Source organism: Paramisgurnus dabryanus, chromosome 23 (assembly GCF_030506205.2).
Source record: "Paramisgurnus dabryanus chromosome 23, PD_genome_1.1, whole genome shotgun sequence".
NCBI classification, from domain to species: domain Eukaryota; kingdom Metazoa; phylum Chordata; class Actinopteri; order Cypriniformes; family Cobitidae; genus Paramisgurnus; species Paramisgurnus dabryanus.
The window spans coordinates 20,623,499-20,649,348 of NC_133359.1; the positions used below are offsets into that span (position 1 = coordinate 20,623,499).

The 25,850-nt window shown below is 37.0% G+C and overlaps 1 protein-coding gene across 1 annotated transcript in view; it reads right to left on the reverse strand.

The window, feature by feature from the left end:
• The window catches only part of LOC135780826 (uncharacterized), a 114,147-nt gene that overhangs the window by 79,788 nt on the left and 8,509 nt on the right, over positions 1-25,850 (reverse strand). Inside the window, exon 3 of the mRNA XM_073813267.1 lies at positions 22,535-23,239. Coding sequence (XP_073669368.1) covers positions 22,535-23,239 — 705 coding nt within the window. The remainder of the gene's footprint in view (positions 1-22,534; positions 23,240-25,850) is intronic.

The following is a 25,850-nucleotide window of genomic DNA, read 5'->3' on the forward strand; positions in this document are numbered from 1 at the left end:
TCTGTCCAATTCAAAATGGCGTCCGTTGTTTTCTGTGACTGTCTCCTCTATCTTCTCCAGCAGATCTTTGATCTGAGTCTCATCACTTCTGTTGTTATTGTTGAGAAGATGATATCTGTTCCCACATTTCTCCACCAGCCACTGGAGATCCTCACCTTCACTCTCAATGTGTTTCTCTATAGTTGTGTCTCCTAGAAAGTCTCCAAAAGTGAAGAGCACTATAGTGTGACTCCAGACTCTCTCACCCAGAAGATCAACATAACCCTGTAATACTTTTCTCTTAACATATTTAAATCTAGTGTCAGCACGTATAACTAGAAGAACAATGTGAGGTCCTGGAGGACACAGAGACACACTGAGTAAAATCTCTTCTTTCAGTAACTTAGTGCTCAGCTCTACAAGTTCATTCCACCACCATCCAGGAGCTTCAATCACAGTGATGTGTCTGTCTGCTACTTCTCTCTGTCTCTTCACACACTGAGCAGATCTCTTCAAGTCAAACTCCTCTCTGTTCAGGATGATGTTTCCTGATGAACTCTTACCAGCAAATTTATACCCCATTAACACAATCCTCAGATCTGAGAGCTTCTGAGTGTCACCTGTAACAAATACACAAAACAATCTTATTCAAAATTATACTGTACTGAAAAGCAACAGATATAAAAACAACAGGTTTAAAATAACAAATGTAACATTAACCAGAGGATTGACTATTCATTTGAAAGAACAGACAAAAGCATTATGGAATGGATAACTGTGATTTATCCTTTTCATAGCAAATTTGTTTTAGTGATTTTCTCTGCGATTAATACACATCCACTGTTAAACCCCATTGTACTTGAAATAAGATTATACTCACAGCTGTGTCTTATCATTTATTTATTATAAATCTAATAACTATAATATTTAAAAAGTAAATGTTACTGGCATTATACGCTATACTTTGTCTTTGTGTGATTAATTACTAAAAATATAAACCACAAAAATATAAAAACATGAAGAGTTGGTGAACCATGATCATGTGTTGTTGTGGCACTGATACAAAAAATAGAAGAATAAAAAATTACTGTATTAGTGTGTACAGTACAATTACTGTAAAAGTTTATCTCACTGTTGTTAAACATTTCAACATAACAACAATTTTAGATTGAATTTCAGACAATTTTATGTATTCCTGAGTTTGGACCACCATCATATAGGACATAGATAATGGGTCCATTCTGATTAAAATATTTCAAATAATAATGGTAACGCTTTAGATTACAGACGTCCCGGACGGTACTGCGTAAGTACAGCGAATTTACAGCGTATGTTTCTGTAATTATAGTTTACTTATGAAGTACGTACGTGTAATTATAAGGGAACCATTTATAATATTCGGGGAATAAAGGGGTAACAACCAGGATATATGCAGTAAAGTACTCCGTAAGTACAGCAAATTTACAGCATACATTTCTGTAGTAGTATACTTATAAAGTACATACGTGTAATTTTAAAAGAACAATTTATAATATTTGAGAAACAAAGGGGTAACAACCAGGAAAAATACAAATAATATATGCAGTAAGTATGTTATAACTAAGGGCTAATTATTTTAATATTACATGGCATTATGTAATATTACATATTATGCTAAAGAAGTGGAAAATTACAAATTATTTATACAGTAAGTAGCCTCTGGCTAACTATTCAAATATTAGGCCTACGTGATATGGCGTAGGCCAGTGGTTCTTAACGTTATTCCTGGAGGCCCACTGCCCTGCATGTTTTGTATGTCTCTTTTATCTGGCAGACTCAGTTCAGTTCATTGAGATCTCTTCTAATGAGCTGATGATTTGAATCAGGTGTGTTAAATAAGGGAGACATACAAAATGTGCAGGGCAGTGGGCCTCCAGGAATAACGTTAAGAACCACTGGCGTAGGCTACATGCAAAACAATTTTATGTTTGAGAGTAATTTAGCGAGAAAACACATTCACTGAATTGGCTCGATCACACTCCTCTCCACATATAGCTGGTGCATAGTGATCACACTGGCGTCATCTGCTTTGACATGGATTCCACAAACTGCGCTGATTCAGAAGAGACCTCTGAGATGGTTGTAATGTACGCTGGGTCTTCATTCAATCATAGTCATACACCACATATATTTTTGAAATAATATAGGTATAAAATATATTTAGGCTAAGTATTTTTTTAACCACGGGGTACCATATTTTATCATTTCATGTTGCATGTGATGGAGATTATTTAGAATTTTCAATAAAGGTGTAAGGGTGGATTCACTACAGTGGTTCAGTCTGTAGGAATGCCGAAATGACTGAGAAATGTTAACAGCAAGATATTATAAAACTGTGTATTTCTGGTCAATTATCACCCTTCTGCAACCTACTAACGACGGAAATAAGTGCAGTTATAATAGCAAGATATGTGGGAGAGCATTGCTAGAATATAAATATATTGAATTGCAATATGTAGCGTTTAAGTATTAACACTAAATCAAAACTAAACAACAGATTTGTAAATGAAAAGGTTTAGTAACAGTACTGACTTAAAGTAACAATTGAAATGATTACACTATAAATGCATGAAATGGTACTTAATACAAATAATTAACTGTTTCCAATGTATGTGAGATATTGCCTGATAAGATAGAGAACAGAGAAAGAAAGACAGTTTAGATGAAAGAGAATCAACATTTAGAACTGGAATCTTGGCCTAATGGCCTAAACCCAAGAACTCAAGTAAAGAAGAAAAGCAGAGGGCAGCAAGCAAAAGGCAAATGCCAAAAGGCAAAAGCCCAGAGCTCATGAAAACCAAGACCTTTATTCTCTATCCCTTGACCATGTGACTAAACCTAACATGATACATTTAAACTGACCAATCAGAAGACCACACCTTTAACCCCCACTGTATTGAATAAACAGCTGTGACAATAGTCTGTGATCACTATCAGTAAGCACAGGAATGCAGATGGTAGAGTATGGAAATGGGGATTGTGACGAAGTTATAAATTCCTATATTTTTAATATTACAAAGGTTACTTACCTTAAGAAAAACAGTACAGGATTTTTTTGGGTCATCAAGCAAAATTAAAAATAGGCAAGGCAACTATAGTGAAAGCAAAGCAAGCAAAACTAGAACTATTTTCTGTAGTTACGGTGTAAATATACAATATTTTGTGTTGTTACAGTCTAAGTCAAACTTGTTACCCCCTTGTTTCATGTAGTTAGATAGTAAATACGGCATCTGCGGGCTGTAAATTAAAGTGGCACTTGTTACCCCTTTGTTTCACGTAGTTAAAGAGTAAGTACAGCATCTGTGGGCTGTAAATTAAAGTGGCACTTGTTACGCCTTAGTTTCCTGTAGTTACAGAGTAAGTACAGCATCTGCGGGCTGTAAATTAAAGTGGCACTTGTTACACCTTTGTTTCAGGTAGTTACAGAGTAAATACGACATCTGCGGGCTGTAAATTAAAGTGGCACTTGTTACACCTTTGTTTCAGGTAGTTACAGAGTAAGTACAGCATCTGCGGGCTGTAAATTAAAAAGTGGCACTTGTTACACCTTTGTTTCAGGTAGTTACAGAGTAAATACGACATCTGCGGGCTGTAAATTAAAGTGGCACTTGTTACACCTTTGTTTCAGGTAGTTACAGAGTAAGTACGACAACTGCGGGCTGTAAATTAGAGTGGCACTTGTTACGCCTTTGTTTCAGGTAGTTACAGAGTAAATACGTCATCTGCTGGCTGTAAATTAAAGTGGCACTTGTTACACCTTTGTTTCAGGTAGTTACAGAGTAAGTACGACAACTGCGGGCTGTAAATTAAAGTGGCACTTGTTACGCCTTTGTTTCACGTAGTTACAGAGTAAGTACGACATCTGCGGGCTGTAAATTAAAGTGGCACTTGTTACACCTTTGTTTCAGGTAGTTACAGAGTAAGTACGACAACTGCGGGCTGTAAATTAAAGTGGCACTTGTTACGCCTTTGTTTCACGTAGTTACAGAGTAAGTACGACAACTGCGGGCTGTAAATTAGAGTGGCACTTGTTACGCCTTTGTTTCAGGTAGTTACAGAGTAAATACGTCATCTGCTGGCTGTAAATTAAAGTGGCACTTGTTACACCTTTGTTTCAGGTAGTTACAGAGTAAGTACGACAACTGCGGGCTGTAAATTAAAGTGGCACTTGTTACGCCTTTGTTTCACGTAGTTACAGAGTAAGTACGACATCTGCGGGCTGTAAATTAAAGTGGCACTTGTTACCCCCTTGTTCTGTGTAGTTATAGGGTAAATTCAATATTAGAGTACTGGTGTAGATAAACCTAATTTCAGCCAAAGTTATCAACAAAGAACTAAATTACAAATTTAAAAGCATAGTAGAAACACCTTAATTTAACCCAAAACAAGTTTATTTAAAACAAAAATATTTATCCAAACTATAACATATTAAATACTAACAATTTTAAAAGACTAACAAGAAACTGTAAAAACAACTTACGATGAATGAACAATTTAACAAAAGAACATCAATTTAATTATTTGAAAATAATTAACCCCTTAATTTGTTTTTTATAGGCAACAGCTTGTTTGCTGGCTTCATTTTTTCCATTTTCGATTTCAGCTGGGGGCAGGATGAAAGAAATTTCAGCAAATCCTTTGCATATGACTGCAAGGTTGTCCTTGCAGTATAGGGAGGCACTGTGAAGTCTTCTCCCTCTGATGCAATTGCCATCTGTAATCACACAAGTAGAGAAATATTTATATATTTAGCAGAATGTCAAAAAAGAAAAAAACTTGTTACACTAGTACAATAATAGGAAATGAATGGGAAAATATGGAAAAAAATGTTTTTATGTGTGTACAATTCACAAATCAGCCACGATATAAAAAAGTGCACAGCATGAATGAATGGTTGAAACTCTAAAGCATCAAGAGTGCAAGACAGACAGACAGACAGACACACCAACCCTATATCACGAAATTACGTGACTATTTTACGCATGGACCAGCGTGAAAATGTCATGCTTTGCCGTGTTTGAGCGTGAGCATGTCACGCTTTTCTGTTAGTTTGTGTCACTGTCACGTATTGGTTACTCAACTTTTTTGTCCTATTTTCAAACCATTGTCGCTTCGGTTTAGGGTTAGATTTGGTGCTTGTGTTATATGTCACTTTAAGTATTTGTCACTTTAAGTATTGGTTTATAAAAAAAAAGATACAAGACTTATTCTTTTATATTTTCTAAACTTTAACCAGATTTCACCTGACGTTGGGGTTAGAGTTTGTTTAGGTAAGGATGTAATTTTATGTAAATCTAACCCTAAACCGAAGCGACAATGGTAAGAAATTAGGACCAAAAAGTTGAGTAACCAATACGTGACAGTGACACAAACAGAAAACGTGACATGCTCACCCTCTGCACGCGCTTCTCCCGGCTTCGCTCTTCACAAGCACCTGCCTGCTCTTGTGCTCAGCGCGAACTCAAGTCATTTAAAAAAAAAATTACCTCATGGACTAACATTGTTTTAGCGTTTCATTTTTCTTTCTTCAGGTAGTAACTTAAATATATGAGAAGGAAAATATATTTGAGTGATTTCCGATCGATTTGACACGTCTACGCTATTAAGAGAATATGAAGTTAGAAGCTTTTGAAAGGTGACTAAACAGCAGTGGTAAGATATTACGTTTACCTAAAGCGAATAGAATGTGTGTTTGTCATTTCGTTTTACCTCAGAGTCTAACATTATTCTAGCGAAAATAAACGGCTATGGTAAGATCTGTTAACCTAAATGGAATTAAAAGTTTATTCCTTTTTAATAAATATCTGTTTTAAGTCTTCTATATTGTGTTAAAGTCACTGGTTGTTTATATATTTGATAAAATACCATGTTATCTAAATATGTGTTGAGGTATTTTATTATATTAAATTAAAAATAACCTTTGTTATAATACATTCATATAATATAACATTCAGTAATATAACATTCAATTATTCAAACGTTAGGGGAACGTTAAAATAACCTAAAAATAACATTAGGGGAATATTTATTTTCTTTAAGAAAACATTCATTGCTATTAAACAAAAACCTTGGAAAATAACATTCTAGAAACCAAAAACTAATGTTAGGGGAACGTTTTGGGTACCAAATTGTTAGCTGGGGATGGGCAGAAATAGTTGGCTTACACAGGGTTGCTGCAGGTTTCACAAAGTCAAATTTAAGACTTTTTAAGACCTTTTTAAGACTATTATGAGAGAAATGTAAGACCAACACAACACGATCTCAGAAATTCTCGAAACATCATATGTTTTTTTATTATATAATTTTTTTTTGCAAATAAAATCCACTGATATGGGAAGATCAGTATGGTGAGCTGCTGATATGTGCCTTGTTAACATGTTTTCCACTTTTTCCACCCATACGTTATATGCATAAATCGCATATTCGCCTCTCTAATTACACAATAAATAAATGAAAATGAAATTTACCATAGGCTGTTCGTGGTTTGTTGTGTGTCGCTAACAATTCCGATTCTAAATCCAAAGGCTGTAGCCTCCAGAGGTCGCATTTGTAGGCTGCATACGTCATCAAGATTAGCAGTCATGGTAGTAAACCGTAAACGCGCATGGAGCAGTGAGGTAAACAAAAGCTTCCTAAGTGAAAACTGTGCAACACTAAAGTTGACTCGTTGTTGGTGGCTCGGGACTCGACGGCCTGACTGTTTAAGTTGATTTTCAATAAAGCAGTGTTGATTTTTTTCACTTCTGGGTCCTCTGTTTCAGAACCTGGCAAATGCTCAGGTAAGCCACGGGCTAGTTGGTTAAATTAACACAGAAAAGATTTTTGCTTTTACAAAACTGCATTTAAGGTTTGATTCTTGCCAAATATAACAGTATACAGTCAGATCACAACACCTGAAATATAGCTTATGGCATGAATTGCGTGGATTATAATAGCCTACATTTGTCTCCTCTTTAAAAAATAATGATTAAAAACTGGATTGAAGTGAGATTCAGTGACACGCGAAGTGCAGAACTTTTCCTTTTAGAGGTCTGCCCATCAAACACTTTCTTCCTCCGTCACTGATTAGTTCCTACAGCATTTTAAATTACTATTTTATTTTGTTGCGGACAACGCTTTTCGGGAATAAACAAAGGTAAGATTTGGGTTAATTAAATTTAAGACATAGGATGAAAATCTAGCAGTTTTTAAGACTTTTTATGGCCTTAAATTTAACTTTCTGAATTTTAGACTTTTTAAGACCCCGCAGGAACCCTGTTACATGGAAATCCAGGATTTATCAATATTCTACATTAAACAGTGTATTTTTTATTCGGGCTACTTGAATTCATTTCGGGCTACCAAAAATGAAAGAGTGCCTGCCCGAAGGGCTATCAGGGATTAAAAATTTTGCAAGCCCTGGTATCTCTATGGCAAACGTGCGGGGGAGGGCTGAGCCCACTCGGAACTACGGGAGTGTTAGCGGATGTCAAAGAGGAAACCGATTTAATTCAAACTGTTACTGTTTTTCTTTTTAACTTAGCTTTATATGTACTCTGTAGCACTTTGAGATTCTTTTATGAAAAGTGCTTTATAAATAAAATGTATTATTATTATTATTATTACACAAATCGATGTTAAACTACACATTGGAGTTAATCGATAAAATCGATTTATCGCCCAGCCCTATCTGATTGTGTAGTTTGTTTAGTGTGTTGTGATTCGATAGCAGCTTAGCTTGCCGTTAGCTAAGCAGACGACTGACATATTCCTGTGGGCGGAGTTTAGTAAAAAATATTTTTTTCTACTGAGGTCATTAAAGCAGGAAGTAGAGGGCTAAAGTACAAACCGGCCGTTCGCTGTAGGCTTTGAAAGAGGAATTCTGTTAAAGAAAATATATCACCTGGCAGTGAACTTTGAGCTTCATTATAGCAACATTACACACTAACTAGGGTTTAAAAAATGTGATTTAGAAGAACGTGACCTTTAACTAAAGGTGGCATAGGTATAACAGATTTCACACTTTTAAAACCTGTGCTTTTAATCAGTGGTGGACGAATTACACAAATAATGTACTTGAGTAAAGTAAAGATACCCAGGGTAAAATTTTACTCAAGTTAAAGTACTTGCTTAAAATTTTTACTTGAAAGTACAGAAGTATCTGCCTTAAAATGTACTTAAGTACAAAATTACTGTGTATTATGTCTGTATCATATTGTCACGAAACTCAAATTATGTGAAAAAACTCTTGGCTCACTAATCTATTAATAGAAGGACATTAATTATTCAGACACTGATGTCTATTAAAACTATCATAAGCCTAAAACCTTAAAGCCAAACAATTCCTTTAGCACCAAATTAAATAACAGGATTTGAGAGCAGTAAGTGTCAGGAACAAAGAACACAAAAGATCCCAGTGCAGATAACAGAAAGTTTTATTAAAATAATAATGTATGCAAAACTGACAGTGGCACGTCTGGGCAAAAGCCACACCAGGGCAGACGGCTAAGTAGGGGAGCACACACAGCACCGGGGGGAAAAACCATACACGTTCGGGCTCCGGCCAGACAGCGAACGGTGGGAGAGAGTATATGTGGGGCTATCCACAAAACGCCAGGGGAAAAGCGACAATCCGGCAACAGGCACTCGCTGTACAAATTACCAGACACGCTCGGGCTCCTGCCACACGAGCTGGGGGAGAAAGGGGGTGAAGAGATCCGGGCTGCCGGGAGAGAGAGAGAGAGCGTTAAAGGTGCGGGAGCAAAACTGTTGGCCAGCTTCAGCGGGGATGACCCGCTCTGCTGGACAGCGACCGAACGGCTGAGAGTCTCACTCACAAATCCGGTAACACAGTCTCTAGAGAGGGCAGATGGAAAAAGTCTCTGTGATAGACAGAAGGTAAATGTCTCTGAAGTCTTCAGCGTGATAGATCCTGAGCAGCACAGATTAAGGCTATGTTTACACGTGGGCGGCTATTTTCATAAACGGACATTTCAACCTCTCCGGTTTCAAAAATAATATCGTGCACACATGACAGTTTTCAGAAAAGTGTTTATTTACACGTACCTGTGCATATTTGGCGTCAAGAGACGCTCAAGCCCACGTAAGCCAATCACCGGCAGCGCTGGTGGTGACGTGAACTGGTTCTTCATGTTGGAGGGAGGAGTTGTTGCAGTAGGTGATTGATGACGTCAACATACAGCGAGAGAGAGTTGAGGAATCACACGTAGAGGTCTAATTTCGAATCGCTCTCGCGGTACTTTGACATCATCCGTTGCAGCGCCGCATGAAGTCAAACACGCGTAAAATTGCTGACCTCAGAGCACTCGTCTCTGCTCCTCGACATAATGGAGCAGCTGTATTTGCAAATACAAACACACGAAACGAGTTTGCACGAACATAAATGTGATCTTGGAAGCGTTCAGAGTAGCAGTCACATGTAAACATGGGTCGCACTTTTGACGTAGGTGCGAGCTCTGGCGCATACTCTGTGACGTTGCCTGCTTAAACATCCGTTTGTCTCACTTTACATGCAACCGTGCAACCGAAGATTTTCAAGATCTCCACTCTGGCCGGAGTTCTTAGAAACAATCGGTTTCAGAGGCGAGTTCTCCGTTTGCGTGTAAACGAGGGGCACAAACGAAGGTAAATCTCTCAGTTTTTAAAAATAACCATGTACGTGTAAACAGAGCCTAAAAGGGGCAAAACAAAAATAAACTGGAAACAACTGACAACACTATGACGCGACAAGACTGGAAACTAGCTGGGCTAGCAACGGGCGAGTACATAGACAAACGGACTTGCCAAGACACACTAAACACACAGGGATTAAATACACAGACCAGATGAGGGGATGACAAGCAACAGGTGAGGAAGACGAGAGGAGGCAATCACACTGAACAGGAACACCTGTGAGGGAAGCACACGTGGACCTGTGAAACAAACACAAACACAAGACAACCACAGTACAAACAAGACAAAACCATAAATATATCTATCTATATATAAAATATATATAAATATATATATACACATAAAAACAGAACACTAGACTAAACAAGACATAAAAACAAAGACTGGAAAATGCAAGGGAGCGGGGATAAAGTCACAAGACACAGGAAAAACGTGGTCTAAAATGACAACACTAGAACCACGTTCTCTCACACAAAACCTTGTACTGTCAGGACCCTGCCACACACAACTAGATATAATTACCAAACAAGATTATGGCAGAGTCCTAACAGTAAGTCTCATTTCAAGATTTATTTGTTAAATAATTTAACAGTTTAAGTGTAGTAAAAACTTAAATTAAGCACAGGTTCACAGGAGTTTTCTTTTACTATCTGGAGGTTGATGGAGCCTTCTCACTTTCCAGGTTTCTTTTCCTTGATGATGTTACAGTAACATACCTTTTAATGTTGGCTACCATGCTTTCTCTGCAAAAGAAAAGATTCAGACATTAAATACATATCTAGAAATACATATCTAGATATCTAGTCTCCCTTCCTTTGGCAAATACAATAAGCCTTACAGAATATAATTTAAGAAACATTTAATTTGCTTTAGCATGTCATATGTATATTGTAATACATAAATAAATGTATTAATATATTTGGAAGCAAAACTTTTGAAAATACTAGTTATAATATGTAGTACAAGGACCACTCCAATCCACCTGCATGTTTAAGCAAAATACACTGACTGGCTAGTCAAAATGTCATTTATATTTTACAACAGTGTTGATAGCGATTGATTGTCATTTCACAATAACACAGCACTAACTATACGGCTAAAAATAGCTCCAGCCTGCATAGCTAACTTACTTAAAATTCATTCATGATAACATCGTATATATTTTAACTACACAATGAAACAGTTTTCTGCAAGCTACTGTTAAGATTGCTCCTTTAAAAATATAACCAGAATAAAAATGGCTTACCTCTACGCGTTTCCTTAGATTTGAAGGAGTATTCTTGTAAAAAGAAATAGCACAGTTTCGAGGCAGGCTGAGAAGACACGAAGGACTCGTTCTTCTATTTCAAGGACTTAAAAAACTCGCGTAAATAAGGCCATTGTTGTTGTGGCGGGTCAAGTCATTTCCTCCGTTGTTTTTAAATGCAGTTTTATTCTCCAAACGATACGCTGGCTGCTTCACTCGCTTAGCTTTCGTGAACCAGCGCGGCAACCAAAACAAGTTCAAAAGCGCATGCTGTACCCTGATTGGTGGTTTGACGCATCACGTGTGCGGTTTTTTTTTGCAGCTTTATTTTATCCAGTTAAGTTTTTTATCCACTGATAAATAAAAAGGAACGACCGAATTTTCAAAATGTAGTAGAGTAAAAAGTAAGATATTTGACTTTAAAATGTAGTAAAGTAAAAGTAAAAGTCTCCCAAAATAAAAGTACTTGAGTAAAGTACAGATACGCCAAAAAACTACTTAAGTACAGTAACGAATTACATTTACTTCGTTACTGTCCACCACTGCTTTTAATATTGTCTGAACATTTCTAAATAAATAACATATATAACATATTTTGAGTTTATGCATAAGACACCCTCTGGCTTTTGGATGTGGCAGCATTTGACCATAACTTATTGAGAAACTGGGCATAATAATTGTACAATTAATTATTACACCCCTACAGTATAGCCACTGTGCATGTGGTGGATAAAAGTTTGCCGCACAATGGGTAACACTGAATAGACACACAACAGTACATCATCTAATCATACAAAAGAAGTAATGTAGTACCTATTATAACACAACATAGCCGTGTTGTTTAAAGGCCTTCTTCACCCCTGAACCATCCATGTTCATTGTTGCCATCAATCTGTTTGTAAGAACTCTGATAAAAGAAAAAGACAACCAATTATACATGATAACAGTAATCGTATTTATGTGTTTGGTGAGGGGAAAGATGTGGAACTAGGGCTGTCGTGGTGAAGGAATTTCCCTTGCGGTGATTTTGCGTGGCTCACTAGCGCGCTATGCGGTTTTAAATGTCTTTCCCTTATGAGAAAAAGATTAACAAGCTATACTATTATATAAATATATTTTTTGAAAAAACTAAAATAAATTGAAGAACAATTTCTTAACAAGAAGTTTTTTTAAGTGCAAAATTACATCGGCAAATACAAAACAAAGCAGTGTCTTAAAAATACATGTAAATTAGACCGTATTTATGCACCTGTAAAATTAACAAAACGAATGCAATATAGAAGACAATGAATATTTATTTATGGCAATTTCAATAGTATATTAGTAGATAAATTAACGTGTATCTATTAAGTATGAAAACGAATAAATCATTGTTTTGGCTAAATTAATCTGGATAGATCATTTTTAGACTGATTTGTCATAATTTCAGATCAAGCTTAAATGCTATCTATAACAACTTAATTTATATCCCGAGTGTAACTTGGTTGAAAATATGTAGAAATATAGCCTATGCGAGAATAAATTACAGAACAAAAATGTTTAGCTCACGCGGACTGAACGAAAAGCCGTTAATTAAGCGAACTCTCTGTAAAATAGAGGACGTGCAGAAACAATCGGGTCGGCAGATGATCATCAATGTTTATAATGTTTCACGCAGAGACTGGTGACAAAAAACTTTAATATCTTAATGTCCAGGTAAGAGTCAAGTGTTCAGTCAGTTAATAATAAAGCAACCGGCGTTAATGGCTGCAGTTTTCTCATCCACGGAGCGGACGCTGTAGATACACAAAGAAAAAAACTAAATGTTTTTATTGTAAGTGGTATTAATGCTGGTAAGCAATTAGTTATATTATGGTGCTTTGTATTTGTGTTGATCAGTTAAATTAAAGTAATTTTAATCTTTAAAACTGCATCTAGATGCAGACGACGCAGCTATTCTGTCATCTTAGTTTCAGTTCTTTCACACATTCACTGTATGATTTAACGAAATATGAATAGCATAGTATTACATTTTGAATTGAAATTTACGAAAAACAGGTTACTCTCTTAACTCTTGACAATCTATTTGGCCTTTATTATACATGTATGATGTGAAAAACAAGAAGGGCATAGCTATATATGAATTTAATGTGAAAAGCGCGGTTGTTGCGGTGTCATTCATGCGGTTAAGCTTCTCAGCAGTGCGGTAATACAGGATTTCGGTTACTGCGACAGCCCTATGTGGAACTCAGTTCATTGTTACACCAAACAGCACATATAGGCTAACATACAAGGAGAGGAGAAAATCCTGGATAAGCAAATCACAGGGAGAGATTCAGAGCACCCACTCACCCCTGGGCCCCAGACAACGTCACATGGTGAAAGATGCAAGAGTCACAACACTGGCACGGACAATCCGGATAGTAGTCTCTGGAGGAGCATGAAGGAACACAATGGCTGGAACAAACAGAGACTCCAAACAAACGATCTGACAAAGACAAGAGAGACAGGGTGTTAAATATCAGGTGGAATGAGCAGCAGCTTACATCTCCTAAAACTGTCATTTTACATTCATAAGGTTTATTTTCAGGGTTTTTCCTGGCACAAAAGGAGGCAGAGGTGGTGTCATCCTGATCTTAACTTCTACACACACGTAGGCCTACCGTACCTTTAAGTGGCTTACCCAAAGTGACTTCAACTTATTATTTCTAATAAAATTTGATTAAAATGACAATTATTAAGTAAAAATTTATATAGAACATTAATTATTTTACCAAACAGGAATGTTTTTAATAAAATAAAGCTTTTTATCACCTTTAACTAACTTTTTAGCCCACAATGGCCAACTGAATTAACCAGTTTTATTAAATGATCAAAGCTCATTCACATCTTGCGATCTCTGTGGTTTATTTTAAATGATTCAATCAGGGTGTATTCAGGAATCATATAGATGAATTTACTACAGTTTTCACCACCTTCACAAGATTTTTTACTACCAACACATAGGCGGGGGGGGGGACCCCCCTATCTGAGGTTTGTCCCCCCTAAAATATCATTAAAATATGTGTATTAAAAATAATTTAATGATTTATAATACATTATAATATAAAATTGTTGTGTAAGAAGTAAAACCACACAAATGCAAACGGAGCAACAACAAAAAACATTATAAACATTTTGATTCCCCCATGCGTCAATATGTTGACGCGGAGGGTATACCTTTCGCGTCACTTTTTGACGAACTGGGGACTTCAATGCTATCAGGTACGCGAAATTCTCTTTCCTATTTTCTTACCATTTTCTACCATTTTCGCGTCGGTTTAGGGTTAGATTTACATAATGACATCCCTACCCAAACCTATCCCTAACCCCAATGTCAGGCGACAACTGTTTAATTTCGCGTACCTAATAGTATTGAAGTCCCCAGTTCGTCAAAAAGTGACGCGAAAGGTATACCCTCCGCGTCAACATATTGACGCATGGTCAAGTGTCGTCAAATATTGACGCCATGGGTGTGAGACTGTGTTGCCCTTGCCTCACAGTGGTTTGGTCCACTGCCAGCCCCACACAGTCGGGTGGTTGAGAAGTGTACGGAGCCGATGCGTTAATCAGATATACCTACAAACCAACGTTTCCCATCACTAATCAGTTTAACCTCATATGTTTTAAAACGGGATATTTGGACATATTAACATGAACATATTTCGTTTTATGAGAACAGAAGCAGATAAACGAACAAGAAAACATTTTTATGCATTCATGCAGAGGTGAGGCAGAGCTGAAAGTAACAAATTACATTTACTCACGTTGCTGTAATTGAGGGGTTTTTTGTGTACTTTTACTTTTTTGAGTAGGTTTAAAATCTGTACTTTTACTTTTACTTAAGTATGTTTTGTTTAAAGTATTGTAAACTACTTCGCTACATTTTAAATCATATCCGTTACTGAGTAAAAAAATAAAATAGCAAGGTGATAAAGAAGCACCACGGATGATTGATTGATGGGCGGGGGAACGCGCAAAAAGAGCCATGGAGAGGGACGAGACAGGCAAGGGCTAATCCAGACCCTCAATTCAATTATTATGAAAGAAACCCCTGGCCATTGACGCAAAGCGATTGTTTCATTGAGCCGGGTTTTTACCGCTAATTTGCACGACGCGTTTTTAATACATGCGCATTATCCTTCGAGGTCTATCAGCTTCGCGTCAAGTCAAACAACTTAAGAACGTCCTCGATAATGCGCATGTCATTAGACATTGCAGGGAGGGAGAGAGCGAGAGATAGAGAGAGATTGAAAGACATCAGGTACACAGGTCTGGGAAGCTAGAATACAATAAACGTGTAAAGGATAAAAGTATATGGCACTCATCTCATTATATGCTCATTTAAACTAGGTATATAGTTTAATAAAATAATGTATGTTACCAGCAATACATAAATTACAACGTTACTATACACTCTAAAAAACAAACGGTGCTATATAGCACCAAAACAGTTGCTTTGGATCGTAACGATAGAAGAACCATTTTTAGTGCCATATAGCACCGGTGAAGAACCAGTGAAGCACCAGTGAAGCACCAGTGAAGCACCTGTGTAGAACCATATAGTGCTATGTAGAACCATATGTGGTGCTATATGGCCCCTATATGGTTCTACACTGGTGCTTCACTGGTGCTTCACTGGTGCTTCACTGGTTCTTCACCGGTGCTATATGGCACTAAAATGGTTCTTCTATCGTTACGATCCAAAGCAATTGTTTTGGTGCTATATAGCACCGTTTGTTTTTTTAGAGTGTAGTGATTTTATTTACTAGCTGCCGACCTCATATTATTTTTGCTTCAAGTGCATAACTCACCAGTAAAAATCATTAAACAATTCCATAAATGTTATAAAAAAGCTTTTTGTTTTATTAACTTTTTGTTATTGCACTTTAATTGTTAAGATGTTCCTTCAATAAAAAACAACTAGTTTGAGATTTCTATTCCCTTGTCCTTTTTTAACTATACTAGAAACCTCTCCCCGCTGTAAAAAAGTAACTTTTACTCTGAGTAAAATTAAAATGACTTACTTTTACTTGAGTAGATTTTTAGACCAGTAACTTAACTTTTACTTAAGTAAAATATTTTATTATCTTTCCACCTCTGCATTCATGTGTATTAAAATTAAATTTGTGTCCGTTCAGCTTCATAGAGAAAGAGAAACGTGTTCTGTCTGTAAATATTTCCTTGAAAGTACAATTTTGCCTGTATTATTGGTGTCCCCTTCAAAAATTGTTCTTGAAAAATGTTATGTTTAATGTCCCCCCCAACATTTAAATGAAATTTTCGCCCCTGAACACGACATATGACTGAAAACGTCGAGAACGTCGTACTGGGGAACTCGCTGTGTACATTAAGGGGCTAGACACACCAAAACTTTTAAACGCGGCTGAAAACGCCTTGAGGACGCCGAATACCAGCTATTTTTCAGCTGAGTGCCAGCTTTCTTCAGCTGAGCGCTTTGGTAGCTGTGATACTTCAGCTGCGAGCCGGTTGGTTGCTGTGGTAATGTCCCGCCCCTCCTCCACTGTGATTGGGCGGCCGTGTGAGAACTGACATTGACGAGTGGGGCTTTTCTCCCAAAGTTGAATCTCTTTCAACTCTAGACAACGGAAAAAACCCGCTAGCTGCTGGCTTATTTGAAAAACGCCAAGCTTCCATTGGAAACAATTGAAAACATGCGCCGGCCGCGGGCGTAAAAGTTTTGGTGTACACAACCCCTTAGGGGCTGGACACACCAAAACCTTTAAACGCGGCTGAAAACGCCTGGACAATGCCGAATGCCAGCTGTTTTTCAGCTGAGTGCCAGCTTTCAGCTAAGCGCTTTGGTAGCTTTGATGCGTCAGCTGCGAGACAGTTGGTTGCTGTGATACTTGTCCCGCCCCTCCTCCACTGTGATTGGACGGCCGCGTGAAAACTGACCTTGACGAGCGAAGCTTTTTATCTAAAGTTGGACATTTTTCAACTGCTGTGCGCCGGTTTTCAGCGCGGAAGAAAACTGCTAGCTGCTGGTTTATTTGAAAAACGCAGAGCTTCCATTGGAAACAATTGAAAACATGCGCTGGCAGCGAGTGTAAAAGTTTTGGTGTACACAACCCCTTACAGTATAGCCTAACTTACCGATTCAACGATCCAACTGCACTGATAAAGACATAACAATGCTGTTGCCTACGCTACGTCATATTAATTTCGCATCCAACTTTAGTGGACAATTTTTTGAGTAACTTTTATTAGTACGAACAAAAACTGTAAAACTAACATTACTCGCGACATTTCAAAATCGTAGACATTTTAAAAAAAACAAGTTATCTGCTTAATGGATCTAACTCTGTTAAATTACCTCATGTTACATTAACTAACGGGTAATTTCAATTCACAAAAAGAACAAATTAATCATTGCAACATCAAATATTTAATCAAAACACAATCTTCTAAGTTTTTAAAGTCACCAAATTAGGTTTTATTTCATGAGATGTTTATTACTCACCTGATAAAAGCGCCAACTTTCTCGAGCTGCTTGGAGTTCCCCACACAGCTGGCCTGACGTGACGTGCGTTTCAACGGTCATCAACGTCATAAATCTTCCAAATATTTTTTATTTTATGTTTTTCCGTGTATACATGTATAACATTGTCATCCTAGGTTTGCATCAATTTACACACAAAATAAATAAATTAATTGTTGTAGTCCATTCTTTAGCTGCAGAGAAACCCAAGAATGTCCAAAAGCTATGGCGCCATCTACAGGTGGTATTAGGAATAGAGAATATAAATAGGCATTGTAGGTCTTACATTTTCATAATTAAAAATTAAAAAAATCAATATGATTTTTTTTAAGAACCCTAGCATTGCATCTATCAGTTAAAGGCAAGAAAATCTAAATAATTTAAAAATATTTAGCATTTTCACTATGAAAACTCTAAGTAATGTAAATTTAAGTTGTAATACTTTATATGCTTACATTATAGGGTATTACAATTTCATTATCAATTACAGCAAATGTATTTTAATTTTAAAGTATATACTATCACTAAAAATAAAAAATGATTTAAAAAAAATAAGTAGTGGTTACAGCAAAAATGCTGCCCTTTTTTGTCAAATATAATAATTACTGTTCGCTTAATTATTTAATTATCAGTAATTCACATAAATAGTTTTTTTTTTACCCACAGAAGTCGCAGAAGTCCACTTTTATGCAGAATTCCAACAACATATGATTCAAAACATATGTGCCAAATGGATGCATTTTGAGGCCCCAGTTAATTATTTTATTATTTTAAATTTACATTGATATCAATTTGATGTCAATTTGACATCAACTGAACGCCTAACATGACGTTGATTTGACGTCAACTCAATGTCAAACATGTTGGCCCGTATACTTATATAATCAATTTCAGTATGGAATAAAACTCATATTTTCACAAATTAACCACCAGAAGGATGTATAATCTAACTTTGAAATGATGCTTTGCAGCATCTTGATCAAATCTTGCCTAAAATTTGACGTCAAATTGACATCAAGGTGCCCGCTGGGAAGTATACTATAATTACAGAAATGTATGTTGTAAATTCGCTGAACTTACGCAGTACTTTACTGCATATATCCTGGTTGTTACCCCTTTATTCCCCAAATATTATAAATTGTTCCCTTACACGTACGTACTTCATAAGTATACTATAATTACAGAAACTTGCGCTGTAAATTCACTGCACTTACTTTTTTTGTTGTGACTTATTTAATTTATTCTCTTAGATTAATCCTTAAAACTTGACAAACAAGTTTCAGATGTGATTGGATCAAGTTTTTATCACTTATGCATTTTATCACAAATTAAGCACTTACTGACAAAACCTTAGAGATGGCAGTTCATGCCATAATCACCTCTCGTCTAGATTATTGCAACTCTCTATACTGTGGTGTCGCCAAAACAATTTACAATTAGTTCAGAATGCTGCTGCAAGATTTCTTAAATAAATATAATATCATAAGTTGCATATCAACTACAGAATTCGTTTTAAAATACTTTATTTGTTTTTACAAATACATCACCCCTGCACAATCAGGCCCCTAATCATTTATCCGAATTATTGCATTCATACTCTCCTTGCAGAAGCCTAAGATTAGGCAAACAGACCCTCCTCATTGTCCCATTTTCAAGACTTAAGTGTAAAGGGGACTGAGCCTTCTGTAAGAGAGCCACAGTTATGGAATGATATACCCATAGAGTTAAGATTAGCACCCCTCTGTCTATTTTAAGACACTTTTAAAAACGTATCTGTTTATTTTTGTTTTCAATAATTATCCTTTTCATTTTAATTTAGTTTAATCCTACATTTGTTTTATTATTTTCTTGTTTTAGTACTATTTTTTCTCTGTGAATTATTATATTGTTTAATTAGGGGTCAAGCCACGAAGTGGCGTAGACACCTATTGTTATTGTTAGTTTTCTTATTATTATTATTAAGCATGCACATATTTCCGCCATTTTGAATTTTCCGTAAAACCTACTTTTTCGAACTCCTCCTAGAGCGTTTTTCCGATTTGCATGTCCTTTGGTATGTAGCATCTAGAGACACCCCAGACAAAAAGTTATCAAAAGCTTTTTGATGGACCAATGCGTTCTCGTATACCGTGACAACATATATGGCTGCGAGCACGCCAAAATGGACGTGAGGCCGTATCTTCGCAAAACTTTTGTGTATCGACCAGTGGCGGTGTTTCACGAAAACCTAAAAATTCTTTGTACAAGAAGCCCATTTAAATAACGAATCTATGAAACCACCATATTTGTACATACTCCACCAACCTGTACAAAATCATACTATGATTCCACGGATGTACACTTACTGACAACAATACGGAAGCAATACAAATGAAAAACAAAAATAGAAATCATGGTTGTTTAAAATGCTTTTCAAATGTTGTCATTCTTAACTAAGTGCAACTCCAGCAACAGATGATAAACTAAAACAAAATAATATTAAAACATACTGTAACATCCCTTCACAAATCTTGTCATGACAGCCGCCAATAAACACTTATAAAAACACAATAAATGATGTGATAGAGCACACGTAGTTAACCCAGCCAGCTAACCAACTAAGACTAAAACACTAAATAAAACTCTTAGTAAAACAGGGCTAAATGCAAAAACAAGTCTTACCTTTTGTCTTCGTGCAGTTTTCCACAAGTCGCCATATTCAAAAACTTTGCAAATAATTAATACAATTCACTTCGACTACGCTAATTTTCCCAGTGTAAGAGAACATGTTTATTTATCCACAGAGAACAAATCATATTACTTTTGGAATAATGTATGCAATATGCATTGCGCGAGTGTGGGGGAGAACCGTGAGTTTGTTTGAATGTTAAAACAAAAAAAGGAGTTTACTTGCGAAAATAAAGATTATAACAACAGCGGTAATCATGACCCCTCCTGCAAGGACTTCAAGCTGCGCTGCAAGAACGACAGGTTGATAACATCAAAGTACCGCGAGGGTGAGGCGAGAAATCATTGGAAGAATTTGCTTTCAGACCGCTCTCGCGGCACGTTGATGTCATCCGCATGTCGGTTCCTGTATTATAGCATGAGGTCGAGCACACGTGTAAATTATCCATATTAGTGATGTACCAATGTTCAGATATGTTCTACTGAAATGATTTAAAATTATCTTTAATGAGCATCATTATTGCCTGTTGATTTCTGGTGTTTTGTCTGAATGCTAGGGTATGGCAACTGCCATACCCTGCCATATGCAAACGCCGCCCCTGGTATCGACACGAAACTTGGTATATGTCATTACAGTCATGACCTGAGGGTGCCTGCAACGTTTCGTCACAGCGCCACCTAGTGGTCACGAGATTCGAAAAATGCCTATTTTTGCTTATAACTACTTCAAACTTGATTCTAAAATCATGAAGGTAGTCTTGTTAGATTCCTCGAGTCAAACGATACCAAACGGTTTTCGGTCGGCCATTTTGGGTGTCGGCCATTTTGAATTTTCTCATTAAGTTCAGTATTTCACAAACAAAATGGCGTATCGCTGCGAAATTTGACATGGTTCATCGGTGACATGTTCTGAGCGCACCTATAAATCTTTAGAACAGCGCCACCTAGTGGTCAGGGTATGTAAAGTAATTGTTTAAAGTCTTTATAGCATTTGATTCATTTGCCACACTGAAATGAGACTTCAATCCTTTGATTCCTTGGCACGTGCCGAGTCCGACTGTACCAAATATGTCTGAGTCAAACCTACTTCCTGTCGGCCATTTTGAATTATATGGAACACCTACTTTTTCGAACTCCTCCTAGAGCGCTGGTGTGATTGTCTTGATTTTTGGTATGCATCATCTAGAGACACTCCAGACAAAAAGTTATCAAAAGCTTTTCGGTAGACCTATCCGTTGTCGTATAACGCATCAAAGAATGCGAGGGCGAGCACGCCAAAATGTGTTTGAGCCTGTATCTTCGCAAAAATTTGCGTATTGATATGAGACTTGGTGTATGTCATAACAGTGATGACCTTAGGGTGCATGCACCGTTTCGTCACACTGCCCCCTACTGGTCATGAGATATAAAAAATGTCTATTTTTGCTTATAACTACTTCAAACTTGAATGTAAAATTATGAGATTAGTCTTGTTAGATTACGTGAGGCATGCCGAGTCAAACGATACCAAATGGTTTTCAGTCGGCCATTTTGTGTGTCGGCCATTTTGAATTTTTTCTTTAAGTTCAAGTATTTCAAAAACGCAACTGCGTATTGTTATGAAACTTGGTATGGTTCATCAGCAACATGTTCTGAGAGGGCTTGTAAACTTTTTGGCGCCCCCTAGTGGTCAAGAGATTTGAAGCTATATCTCTGCATCTCTTTATCGCATTTACACCAAATTTGGTGGGTGTCATCACAATCAAGACCTGAGTCACAATTTATTGATTTGGTCAGTGCCCCCTAGTGGTCAAGTCATTTAAGGCTATATCTCCGTATCGCTTTATCGTATTTACACTAAATTTGGTATGTGTCATCACAATCATGACCTGAGTCACCATCTATTGTTTTGGTCAGTGCCCCCTAGTGGTCAAGTCATTTAAGGCTATATCTCCGTATCGCTTTATTGTATTTACACTAAATTTGGTATGTGTCATCACAGTCATGGCCTGAGGCACCATCTCTTGTTTCGGCACAGTGCCTCCTAGTGGTCACAAGATACAAAAAATTGCTATTTTTTCCTAAAACTAATGCAAACTTAGATCTTAAATCATGACAGTCATCACGTATGAATCATTTTTTGCCATGTTCGGCTTGACCCCGGTATCGCTGCTTGCAGCTATATTTGTATTTGCTCTTGTTATTTCTTGTTTTAGAATTATTTTTCTCAGTGTATTTTCACTTACACTCTTTTATTATAAAGCACATTGGTCAGTCCTATGGCTGTTTTAAATGTGCAATAAATAAAGTGAACTTGAACTTTATTGTTAATCGTGTTTGCAGCAGTTATATATCATGAGAATTTTTATATTTTCATGAATTCATTACTGCAGATACTCAGTGTTTATATCATCACTGTAATGTTTACTCACTCATCTGTGATCTGATCATCTCTCTCTGTTTCTTCATCCTCTTCATTCGTTTTTCTGCTCTCTCTTCCTCTGCTCTCCTTCTGTCTTCTATCTCCTCTAAAATCTTTCTGTCCATTTCAAAACAGCAGCCGTTGTTTTCTGTGACTGTCTCCTCTATCTTCTCCAGCAGATCTTTGATCTGAGTCTCATCACTTCTGTTGTTATTGTTGAGAAGATGATATCTGTTCCCACATTTCTCCACCAGCCACTGGAGATCCTCACCTTCACTCTCAATGTGTTGCTCTATAGTTGTGTCTCCTAGAAAGTCTCCATGAGTGAAGAGCACTATAGTGTGACTCCAGACTCTCTCACCCAGAAGATCAACATAACCCTGTAATACTGTTCTATATTGCTCTTTAAATCTGTGGTCCACACGTATAACCAGAAGAACAATGTGAGGTCCTGGAGGACACAGAGACACACTGAGTAAAATCTCTTCTTTCAGTAACTCAGTGCTCAGCTCTACAGGTTTATTTCTCCACCATCCAGGAGCTTCAATCACAGTGATGTGTCTGTCTGCTACTTCTCTCTGTTTCTTTACACACTGAGCAGATGTCTTCAAGTCAAACTCCTCTCTGTTCAGGATGATGTTTCCTGATGAACTCTTACCAGATCTTTTATATCCCATTAACACAATCCTCAGATCTGAGAGCTTCTGAATTTTACCTGTAACAAATACACAAACACACTTTTTCAAAATTATACTGTACTGAATAGAAATACAATAAAAACAGAGGATTTCCATCTTATAAGTTGCATCAAGGAGCCATTCGAATGATTGTCAAAAATGTCTTCAATCACCACAAAATAAATCCAGCAGTTGTATTTTATATTTAATGTCAATTTGTATTTAAACTCTCTGCAGACAGATCTACTGTACCTCTAAATATTCATTTGATAGAACAGACAAAAGGATTATGAAACTATTAAGGCATATTCATGGATAGGTATGGTTCTTGATGCCAATTGGTCAATAACTGATTTATCCTCTTTATAGCACATTTGTTTTAGTAAATTTCTATGAGATTAATACACATCCCATTATTAAATGCCATTCACTGGTTCGCCTGCGCATTCAGTCTATTGAATGGTGGTAAAATAAAATTTGGCTTGCTGTCCTCAGAGGGAGCTCGAACCCAAGGCTAGACTCGAGCCCCAAGTTCAGAACCCCCCAAAAAGAACGTATATGTATATAATATGAGGAGGAAGCAAGGGAGAAAACACTACTTCGATTGTGTGAGCGTATTAAAATCACTGCTGAGGCAGTAATGTAATCAATAATCTGCATGAGGATCCAATGTCTTGAATTTCTGAAAGGCAAAACGGGAAAGTGAGTCAGCGTTTTGATTTTTGAAACCTGGCACGTGTTCTGCTTTAATAATAAACTGGTTGCAGATGGAAGACCAAATTAAGCGTCTGAGAAAAGGTATCAGTTTCGGGGAGTTAGACCTGCCTTTGTTAAAAACTGGAGGAATTATCACAATGAAATGTTATGCTTTTAGAGGTCATTTCTCTACTCCACAGGATGGCTGCAATGATCGGGTTTAATTCAGTAAGGGGAACAAACATATATTCCCCATCCATCCGTAGGCCCAATGGCGGTAACCAACGGAATGGTGAAGGATTTTAGCGCGTTCTGTCTTTTCCGGCGCTTGCAGATGACGTTTTGTCATTACGCAATTTGGTATTACACTGATAAAAATGATTCATTCAATTTACTAAATTTTTTTAAGGTAATGGGTTGCAATCAATTTATTTAAGCTACATTTAAACAAGTGTTTTTTATTATATTTTACTTTACTCATCTTTTTTGTTTAGATGTAGCTTACCACTTGCCTTAAAAAAATTGAGTAAATTGAATGATTCATTTTTTTCGGTGTATTATCTGACTCCAAAGATAAAGTTAATATAAATCAGATTGATAATTACTTTTAACAGTTGCAGAATTTAGGGTGGTTGTTTGGTTATTCTGGTTTAGCCCTACTTGTTATTGCATCCGTTCGTTCGGCTACTCATGTCGCTTTGGACTCACGCACCGGCCGTTTATTAATCTTTAATAATCATGCGGGCCCACGATCACAATCAAACCAGGCTTGTTCGCTGCTAGAGGTTAGACCATATGTTCAGATTCTTTGTGCATGTAGAATAGGGGTGGGCGGAATGACCAAAAATCTATTCCACGGAATGAGTCATTTTATTTCACGGAACGGAATATTTCACGGTATACATGTTTTTCAGTTTATACAGAAATACACTACTCACTATAGCTTTTAACTAAATGCTCACCACAGTTTTAAAATATGAGCATTGAATCTTGTTTTTAATTGAGTAATTAACTTTATAGACTATTGAAGCTATAGTATGGCTTCATTGTATTTTGTATTTATGCATACATTACATTAAACATATGCAATATGTAAAATGAACAGGTATAAATATATGCAAAAACCTACAGACAGGATAAATACTTGTATATGAGAGAAGAAGCTCTAGATATTATAAATGTGACAGGTGCTATGATGTGATGATCATAAAGTTTGTTTTAAGATATTGACGCCCTTTACTTTCTATTAGACCTCAACACTTGCATCTCTTTCTCGTCTTTCCGATCAAATATGTTTGTACAAGCAAATGGCGCGTCAAACTACATCGCTCCATCATCGCACGTGTCACTGATATAAACGCGAGTTTTGTCTCAGCTTGCTTAAAGTTCAGAAAACTTTACAACTATTAGCATTATGTGCAAGAAGAACTCTTTATTTGGCGTCGCAGCTCCTTGCGCTTGCCTAGAGAGACCTCTGCACGCGAGAGACCGGCCGGCTGCTGCATGAGGAGAGAGAGAGCGCGCGTGCGCGTGAGAGAGAGAGAGAGAGAGAGAGAGAGAGAGAGAGAGAGAGAGAGAGCGAGAGCAAGCAAGCAAGAGTTTTGCTGCGTGACCCGCACACAAATAACTCGTTCATTTTTTATAAGTGAACTATTTTACATGTTTCTGTTCCATATGCTGGAGGGCAGAGTTAGCCACGCCCACTTATTTGCATTCCGCGGAATAGACGGAATAGAAAAATCTGTTACGTCTTACATTTTATTCCCCGGTAACGGAATATACCGTCATACCGCCCAGCCCTAATGTAGAATGTGGCATTTCACATACAGTTTGCTTTGAGAGAATGAGATGATAGCGCAATATTATCGTAGGTAAAAAGGTAAGCCTGTTCCATTGTTTAAGGAATACGAGCCAAAGGTTTAAGGCGGCTTTACATGCTGAGTTTAAAATGAC